General features: G+C 28.3%; 1 protein-coding gene across 1 annotated transcript in view; it reads left to right on the top strand.

Moving 5' to 3' along the window:
- Nucleotides 1-2,057: 2,057 nt before the first annotated feature.
- The window catches only part of Pi3K59F (phosphatidylinositol 3-kinase 59F), a 52,638-nt gene continuing 44,019 nt past the window's right edge, over nucleotides 2,058-10,676 (top strand). The window contains exons 1-2 of the mRNA XM_067288631.1: nucleotides 2,058-2,233; nucleotides 8,794-8,982. Of these exons, the coding sequence (XP_067144732.1) occupies nucleotides 2,157-2,233; nucleotides 8,794-8,982 (266 nt within the window). The 5' untranslated portion in view covers nucleotides 2,058-2,156. The remainder of the gene's footprint in view (nucleotides 2,234-8,793; nucleotides 8,983-10,676) is intronic.

Genomic DNA, 10,676 nt, shown 5'->3' with positions numbered 1-10,676 from the left:
TTCGATTCAGCACGACACTGTCCGACTGGAACGCTTTCGGTTAACCGACGTTTCGGATAACGACGCTCTACTGCAGTGTTTCTCAAACTTTTTGGACCGCGACCCCCCTTCTGCACTTAAAAATTTCAAAGGACCCCCGAAGAATGAGTGTGTCGAAAAACATCCCAAATGGAGGGGGTTAGGCTCGTATTTAAATATTTATATTCTTTTTATTATTTATATGTGCAATTTATTTAAGTAAAAATTATTTTATATAGTTTTATTTCTATTATTTCTAAACATGAATCCATAGTAAATTTATAAAATATTTGAAAAAATTGATCTAGAATCAATTTTTCAGCTACCCTCCAAATATTTTTCACGACCCCCTTGGGGGTCGCGACCCCCACTTTGAGAATCACTGCTCTACTGTATTTTGAAATTTAATAAAAAATTTTAAGGAATATGTTTTGTAACTAAAAAGTAAAATATCCTTTCTTTCCGAACAATGTGAAAATTATAAAAACGTTGCTGTTTTTGTATTTTTTGACGCATTGGTAAAAACTTTTTCCTTACGTCTGTGCATTACATACGATACGCTGCATTTTTATACCAAGGAAATGCTTAGCTTGGTATATAATATATGATATACCATAAATTAGTGTTCATTATAAAATATTTACTTCGTTTCAAAAGAGTATCACGATATACGGGGAAATTGCGTAGACAGTAAAAGCATATACACATATGTGTAAAAGAGGAAACAGTTAATTTCACCATCTGTATGACTGCAGGTCAAATAGGTTAAAAACAAGAGTCTCCCTAATTGTGAAATGACCCGTGGTTAATAGTTCATAGAAAAAGAATTAGGACATTGTCTCAGGATCGTACTAATGTTGGGCACAATCAGTTGCAAAAAGCTGATTATTCGTTTTGATTGATTGACTCAGTTGGTTCTGGAATACTTCTACAGAAATATAAATTTTTTAAGTAATATATAAGAAAAATATTTTCAAAAAACTTAAAATTTATAAATCTTTATTGAATTAGAACAGTGGCGTGCCGTCATTGGAAGCGATGGAAGCGCCGATTCCACCTTCCAATGACCTTCCCTTGTATTTTATAAAATATAAATTTTCATATTTTAACATACTTTGCATTAATTAAAATTAATTTTTTATTATAACTGCATTATGTATCTTTACAAATTTCTATACTACATGTGAAAAAAACAATAAGATTGCTATTGTATATTCGAATAATTCGGTGGCGGAAGAAGTGTCGAAACCGGGTCAGTTTCCAATCAGCCAGATTATATAGGCATTGTCACATGCGGTTTACAGAGCACCAACCTCACCCGGTTTAGCTGGTAGAAGCAACACACTCATAAAGCTTCTAATTTTATATCCCGGACCGGTTGTGGGCTGTTAAGGCCGCCACACACGTTCAGGAAATCCTTTGAGGAATAACTGTGCAGGCCTAGCCTTGAGGAAATCCAGAATTTCCTGTCGCTCACACACGAGGATGAAAATCTCTCAGTTAAATTGTTTTATTGCCTTGTAAACGAAAACTCTCTCTCTCCGATTTTAAGTCGGTGTTGTTGTTTTATTGCACTTAGAAGGGTTCGATTCGTGGAAAGTGCACGTGTTCAAATCAAACGTATTTTTTGCGCTTTAATTCTAATTTTAATTAGTTGCTCCGTTGTCGGGTTTTTTGAATTTAAATATTTTGTGTTCCATTCTTTGGAATTATTTTTGTTCGTCAGTTTAAACCTGAAGATGATCTATGGAATAGATCGAAAACGTTTGTTTTCTTAATTAAAAATTCCCTCAGCAACTTATAAGGTGGTGGTTATTGGAGTTTAAAAAAAAAAAAAACTTAGTCATAGAGATTTCTTCCATCGATAAGTAAAAATGAATAAATCTCACAAATGTTCAGATAAAATTAGTTTATTAATAAATCTAAAAATTTTAATATAAAATTAAAACAAAAATTGTAACGCTTTTAACAATTTAATAAATTTATAAATCAGTTTTTCAGATGGCGCTTTAGTATAAAACCGAGTAGAAAGGTGGCGCTTTAGTGTTTGGTAGCAATGAATGGTTAGAATGGTGTAATACTGTAAAAAACATATTTTTTTTGAATTATTATATCGAAATATTAACCTCTTTATTAAAATGACCGAATCAGTTAATTCCCAAAGATTTTATTACGTTTATAGTTGTGATTTAGATGCTTGCTTTAAAATTAAAATGTAAGTTATTTTGATATATAAACTTTAAAAGAATTAGATAAAGTATTATCGTGTATTAAATCATTAATTACAAAAATGTATTTTAATAAGATAAAGAAAATATTACAAATATTCATAACCGTAGAATTCCTGTAATAAAATAAGTAAATAGAATATCAAAGTTTTTTATATCATGATTTTCAATTTTATTCATTACAAGTTTAAAAATGTGATCATAATTAATTTTAAATTCTGTGCAAAAATTGCATATACGTTATCAAAAGAATGTTAATATTTTCTCTCGTCAGATTTATTATTAATAAAAGTATCAATGGCTGCGTTCAGCAGACTAGACAGTTCCGGAGCTGTTGAGTATTTTTCTGCTGAACACCCTCTACAGTAGTGCTCTTTTGGAACATGTTTGGTGGTTTGACGTCATATTTGGTAGCGTCTTTCATCTATGCTACCTATCGCTAGCTGAAAGTGACCAACGAGTAGGCTTACCAGACGTCCAGGTTTGACGATGATGTCCCAGCGTCCCGGCCAGTTTGTCGTTTTGTCCCAGTTATTTGGTAAAATTTTAAAAAAATATACAAGAAATAAAAATAGTGCAGCCTCGAGTAAAATGGTGATTTGGCAATTACCTCTGTTATATTCACTGTTGTCAATCTAAATATTTTGTATCTAGATCTAAGTACTTTTAATGTTGTCTACATGCTTTCCCCCAAAATTTATAGCATATGGCCTAATGAATTTAGATGTTTTATTTTTTCATTCAGATATTTTTTCACAGAATTTATAATACCACGTAGCCTATGAGATCCAGATATTTTTGGGTACATTCGTAAAGTCGAATGAGTTAAACGAGAATGACGTCATCATTATTGTTATTTTGTTAGACTTTTCAAACGATTCGTTTATAACTAAATGGCTGTTTCTAAAATCGAAGATATGAACGTTGCTAGTGCAGCCTTATCCGAAATATTTTTCTTAGATTGCTTCGGGTGAACAGTTATTTCAATCATTTCACCTTTTAATTCACGATTTAAACACTTGAGTAGATTTAGAAACATTGATATCATCGGGCACCATTTTCTTAATGAAGTAAACTAACTCTTTCCTTCATGAGCTTCATTAGAGTTTCATTCGAAACGACATCACCGCAGAGCATGTGCACTGAGCAAGGCTACTACTTTTCGAATGATTCGTTACTAATGCGTTTAACTCATTTGACTTTACGAACGTACCCTTTATTTCATTTTTTTTTAGATATTTTGTTTCAGTTAGAGTTGGCAATACTGAAACTTACACTGGTCACGTTGTTGCTGCGCATGTCACTTCTTAGTCGAGTTCAAATTGCTGGTCGGCATTTGCGATTATTTCATACTATACATTAAATTCATTTAATCTCAAAATGCCAAAAAGAAACCATGTTTTTACTGATGATTGAAAAAGTCTGTGATTGTATTGACCAAGTGAAATATGAACTGTGCTTTTCAGAATTTTCAGGAACTCATGGGCATTCAATCATTAAAAATCACATGAAATGTGCAAAACATAAGGCAAGCAGTAGGAACTTCCTCAAATGTATTGTCATATTTTAAATGTACCGATTTAAGTGACAAAGAATTTTTTAAAAAGTTTACACTAGTGATAAATATTAATAACTTCTTAATAATAAGATATGTTTAGTTCAGTTATTAAAAATTGCTTATAACTCGTTGTTTTTGTTAACTACTACTTTATTTAGCTTTTTCAATCATAGGTATCTTAATAGGCTTAATTTTCTGTTGCGAGTATTTTCTCAAAATTGTCCCGGTTTGAGAAAAAATATTATGGTAAGCCTACCAATGAGGCTTTTTGTTCTAACACAACGTCACTCGTCGTTCAGCAGATCCAGGTTGCTATGTAATGTCTACCGATTTGCTCGGTTATAACTGTTGAGTCTGCTGAATGCAGCCAATTGATATCATTTGAAGTAGTGTAATCAATCAATAATCCTCTAAGCTGGAACTGCTTTGGTTCAAGAAAATAAACCCTTTTCTGGCACAGAAAATTTAATAAAACACCTTCAGCTTACTTGAGAAGCCTTCTTCAAGTTGTGCTGTTAGAAAACAGACTTTAAAAGAGTGATTCTGAAATAGAATTTTTTTTTTTTAACTTGTTTTGTAATGGAGAACTCTAAGGAGGCTTCTCGAGCGAGCCAAAAACATTCGCTGTATTAAATTTTCTGTGCTGGAAAGGTGTCCTTTGTGTTTTGTTAAGTATAATTGGCATCGTTTAAACTGATATTATTTCAATTGAGATAATTCAAATGATACTTGGTTTTATTATATGAAATGTTCACATATCAACTGACAGTGTTTCAAATGATATTATTAGTATTACAAAATCAATTAGTATAATAATATTTGTCATTAAAATATCTGATATTAATAGAAAATACACATGACTGTAAAACAGCTGTATAAATTATTAATTTACAAAACTTGGTATTTTATATTATTTTATAGTGTTATATGTAATATATATTATGTTTTACATTATTTTTTTCTTCCAATATTGAAAATATTTATGCATTATTATATACAGTCAAACCTGTTTTTATGCGCTCTTTTTATGTGTGATTTTTATTTGTGCGATTTTTTTAATGCGAATTTTTAATTTGTGCGGTATAGTTGGCGACTAGTCTCGTGCGATTCGTCATGTCTTACGTTGACTTATTATAGCTAAATAAACTTATTATAGCATAAATGCACTTATTATAGTAATATTATTGCAGGAATATGCGGAAAAATGAAATAATTTACTTTTTAAGTCAACAAAACACCACCTGGACAAAAATATGTAAAACAGACGATAGACCAGACGATGCAGTCAAGTGCTGACATCTGTTGTCAATAAATTGTATTTCGTACGGTTTTGAGTTATTTTCTATGTGAGACTTTTTTTATGCGGTCCCTGTTGACCGCATAAAAAAAATATTTTTTAATTGTGTCGCGAAAACTATTATTTACAGCCATTCGTGAAGTTTCGTGAGATTTTTTTTATGCGTTTTTTTTAATGCGGTCCCTATCCCCCGCATAAAAACAGGTTTGACTGTACTTTTAAATTTCCATGTGATAATGATAATTTTAAATTCTTGTATAAGATTTTAAAAAGTTAAAACAAAAGATAAAACTTTAATGAGCACTAATATCAAATTTTCTAAACATTTCTATCATTTTTTTTTCCATTTTCTTAAGAAAAAATGGAAATATTTAGAATCAAATGCTTCTTCCTTCAAAATCTAATAGGAAAATTTTAAAATGACAACGAATTCCAAAAGTATTTAGACAGAATGAATTTGTATTTATTAAATTGTGTTTGTAAGAATAAATAAATTATGGAGTTAATTTGTAGCTCAGAAATTTAAATTTATCTTACATTAATTATTTTAAATGCTTATTTCAAATTTCTGAAAAAGAATATATAATATACTAGATACATCCAATACACCTTATTGCTGAGAACATATATTTATTACGTATAACTAACGTTTTCGGCCCACTTTATGGACCATCCTCAGGTTACAGTTGTTCGACTCTAATACAAAATCGAACACGTTCAAAACACGTTGGATTCTTATTATTTTGGTGTTATACTTGTTCTATTTGTTTAATTTAAAATGTATGTTCTAATTTAGTTTAATTTTGAACGTGTTCGATTTTGTATTAGAGTCGAACAACTGTAACCTGAGGATGGCCCATAAAGTGGGCCAAAAACGTTAGTTATACGTAATAAATATATGTTCTCAGCAATAAGGTGTATTGGATGTATCTAGTATATTTAGTAAGAAGGCTGAGTTTGAGTAAGTGATTGAATATATAATAGTTTTAAGTGTAAATATGTATTTAACAAGAGAACTACAGCTTTGATTGATATAAAAAACTCCAAATGTTTTCAGGCCTGTAGACCCATCTCAGAAAAACATCCTATTTGTCCTGAAAATAGCTTTTCCTACAAAATGTTTAAAATTTTTGTGGTAATTGACTCTAATAAAGCTTATCTGTAGTTATTAAATTTTTAAAACTGTGTTTGTTTATTTACTTTTGTAAATATTTACATAAAAAATTACTTTTTAAATTAATTATTAAGTTTTATATTCATATATTTTTGAAATAAAATTTTCAGACAAAATTTTTCTTTATTGAAAATAAAAGTACAATATGTTCAAAAATATAAAATTATTTTTGGATTATCGTAAATGATGTTAAATGATCATTTTTAATTGATACAAATAGTTTTAATTGATGTAAAATTAACTAAATAATTTAAAATATTTCTAAAAACATTTAACTTATATATCTTCTGAAGTTGTTTAACCCCAGATTGTTTAACATTCATTCAATTTGACTACATGCATGTACAAAAATTAAAGAGGGATGACATTTATATGAGTAGAGAGAACTATAAATGAATACAGACAAGTGTGGCAAGAACTGTATTACTTGACATCTAACACAGGGTAATACAGTAGGATTTTACAAATCAAAGCAAGTCTTTGATGAAAAAGATATACACCTGTTGGATATAGTTGGAGAATGGATGGAAATTGCTTACCAATATCCAGACAGTCCAGCTTGAGGTGGACATATTCCATACTGACAGGTATGGAATATGTCAGTTTGGAATATGTCCACCTCAAGCTGTGTTTCAGCATTCACAATGTTGTGGCAGGCTTGTCACTGACTGGCTTGGTGACTTTTTCTATAGCTATCACCACTGGCAATTGTGTTTGTCTTTACATTTTGGACATGTGGGTACTATTAAACTTTGTGAATGTGCTATGCTTGTAATGGAATTTGAAAGTTCTTGACATTTCTTTTATTTATGGATACATACTTATAAGGTTAAGATATGATGAGAGTGAACGTTAAAAGACGAAGAAATGAACATAACACAACCAATATATAAGTAATTAATATTTTAAGCTTACTGGCGAGAACAGGCGGCGATATCGACATTCAAACAGGGCGATCTGCGGCGACAACAGTGCTGCCACTAAACAAGACAAAATGAGACCTTACATATTCTATTTTCATACAAAAATATGCATGTTTAGATTTACAGGAAAACTAAATACCTAGAATGGCCATTACGAATCAATATGATTGTTTAATTTTTTAACTGTGCATTGGACATTATTTACTGCTAATATATATTTATTTATTATTTGCTGCTAATGACATGTTTATTTATTGCTATAGTAAAGTGCATATCTTAAATAGTTAGTTTGTCCAGCTGTTGGTGTGTTTGTTTAGATTTTCTTTTTATAGCCCAATCATTGGCAATCATTCATGAAAACCTTACTCTCAGGTAGAGTGAATATATGGAAATAGACAATCCTCACTATATCAAGGCAATAAGAACAGTGTTTTAATTTTGATCAGTTTGCATCCAAACATGGAAACATGTGAAGAAGCCTAAAAGCTTACTGAAAATATAGAATTCTACAATACTATAAAATTTGGTGCATACATTGTGGGTCATGGTGAATAAATATTCTGTGAGAGCCAACTTTAGGACAGCTGTGGCCATGAAGTTGGCCGTAAGTGTATTTTATAACATGATAATGGTTGGTAGTAAACAGTTCTTGGATCATTCATAAAGTTATCAACCAAAAATTTGTTGACACCTGTTCATTCTCCAATTAGTGAAAGAACTATGATTGTTTATGTGTAAGTAAAATCTTAGAGCAAGAAACAAGAATCTGTCCCAAATCAGAAGTAAGAGAAGGTAATGTCAAATAAATTTGAATATCACTAAAATATTATAAATTCAAAATGTATTTAGAGTACATATATTACATTCACATGATATTCATTGTTTAGACTCAAATAAGAAAAATAAGATGACTACCTTATAAACTAAAAATTAAAAACTAATTTTTAGTTCATAGAAATATGAATGTGCAGTATTAAAGTAATACCTCCTAATTTTTTTTTCGAAATTTTAATTTCTACAATGCTTTTTATATCAATTAATCCTCAATCACTAATAAATAAGATGTCATTTTCCATCATTTTCTAAACACTTTTGCCATTTTTGAGTTAGATGCTACTTTCTAAGCCTATAAAAGTCCTTACTCTATCTCTGCTGACTTCACAAACACTGCACTTGACTTTGTCCTTATAACTGTCTATTCAAATAAATTTAACTAATAGAACAAATCATCATTGATATTCATAGTTTAGTATAAATATTATTGAGGAGAATATAAAGAATGAATTCCTGAACTGAACAATATTGTTGTAATAGGAAAATACTTTTATTTAAATGGTTTGTATTTTTATTTAATCAAAAATTTGTAAAGAAGTTGTGAATTAAATTAATTTTTCTTCTAATTAGAGTATTTTTTTCTTATAATGAAAATAATTTAAATTTGAAAAACAATTGAAATAAAATATTTTCTTAATTTAAATTAAAATCATATCTCTAATTTTATATTTAATTATACTTTAATATGTTGATGACTGCATTATTTTAGAATATATACTCTCTTATTTTTTTAAATACTCAAATAATTCTTTTTTAAACAGTGGTACCTTAGAAGGAAAAAGAAGAAAACCTAGTTATCATGCACTGTTAAATGATCCATTACTAAAATTTTCTGGCATGTCTCAAGAAGGTTGTTCTGATCTTTATGTTACATGTCAAATATATGCTTCTGGTGAACCACTTGCATTACCTGTTCAAACATCATATAAAGCATTTAGTACACGATGGAAGTAAGTGTCAAAGTAACATTATTTTTATAAATTTTTATGATGACTTATAACATTTCCAATAAGGATTTAATTAAAAATTTTTTTAATATAAAAGTATAGGATCTTTATAAGTAATTGCTTTAGTTGAAATTTCCTAAAGTTTAGCTAAACAGTTTCAATTAAATTCTGTACTTTTATTATACATTAAATTGCATTATTTAATATATACAAAACGATTTGTGAGTTTCAAAGATAAAGTAAATTTTGAAAATAAATTTAAATATTGATCATGATTCAAATGTTTTATTAGAAGTATGCACATACATACACAGATTATTTTCCTTTTTCAGTTAATTTATAATGAAAATATTGTATGAAAGAAAATCTAAATTTATTTATTTTAAATGTACTTCATTTTTTCAAAATAAATTAGATATTTATTGCATATAAATTTTAAGAAACTTGATAACATTTAAAAATTTAGTCATTTATATTTTCTAAAATTGAAAATAACACTTATTTTTATAAATAGAGCATTGATTTTTTTCATAATAAAAATATGTGTACAACAGTTTTCTTTCAAATAAACCTTTTAAAATATAAAAAATTGCTGTTTATTATTAGTTACTTAAATATTTTTAAACATAATTAATTTTCCTATATATATAATCATTTCTCCTATAATGCAGGTAGGTATAACTAAGTAAGTGTGTAACTACTATAATTAGGGTAAGTAGGTATGTAACTAAAAGTCAATTCATTAGAAATTTTGCACAATAAAAATAAATCTTTCAAAATGCTTTATCATTTCATACATCTCAATATTTAAAGCTTTTTTCCTTTATTCACTACTTTTTATTATCAGGATGCTTATTCATATTTGGGATGCCATATTAAATACTTTTATTAAAAAAGGTATGCAAACTTTGAAGAACAGTATAATACACACTTTCAGGGCTACACATGTGAGTAGGCTATGAGTAATAGAGGAATGATATGTATGTTCCTCTGTATGTTGTTATATTCAACTGAGTGGAGATTATTTTTATACTCTCCTGATGTTCAATATTTCAAAGCATAGTCACTTTATGACTATAGATAAATTAGTAAAAAAAAAAAATGCAAAAACATAATTTTGCATTTTTTTTACTAATTTTATCTTCCTATTTATCTGCCTATAGCTTGTATGAATAAATTTGCAAATTATAAACACACGTTGTAACAGTAAAGTATGTATTAGAATTAAGTTGTACAAGTAAAAGTAATAAAAATAAAACATATTATGGATAATACTTAAAATATTAAATTTTAATTGAATTAAAATAAAAATAGTTGACTATCGTTGTCTTATCTATTGCCTTCAATCTTTTTAATTCTGTATATATCTGTATTTTTGCTAATTTTATTATAATTTGTACAATTATTGTAAAATTGAACTGAAATATAATTCTGTTAATGAGCATCATTTAATCATGGACAAAGAAGTTTAGAGTCAAAGATTATATATATGAATCATGTCAGTAAGTATTATAAAATCTGAAATATAGTATAAATCTTGGCTTTACTCTATTTCAAGAGGAAATTATCAAACATTTTTAAACAATACATTTTTATCATATATTTTTGTTAAAGTTCAAATTAAGATTAATAAAAAAGTAGCTAGTTATTAGTAAGAGTTAGTAGCTATGATTGTTGTTTTTATTTTTTGAAAATGT

Source organism: Centruroides vittatus, unplaced genomic scaffold (assembly GCF_030686945.1).
Source record: "Centruroides vittatus isolate TY-2023 unplaced genomic scaffold, ASM3068694v2 scaffold_861, whole genome shotgun sequence".
Taxonomy (NCBI): domain Eukaryota; kingdom Metazoa; phylum Arthropoda; class Arachnida; order Scorpiones; family Buthidae; genus Centruroides; species Centruroides vittatus.
This window is presented reverse-complemented; position numbering and strand designations above follow the sequence as displayed.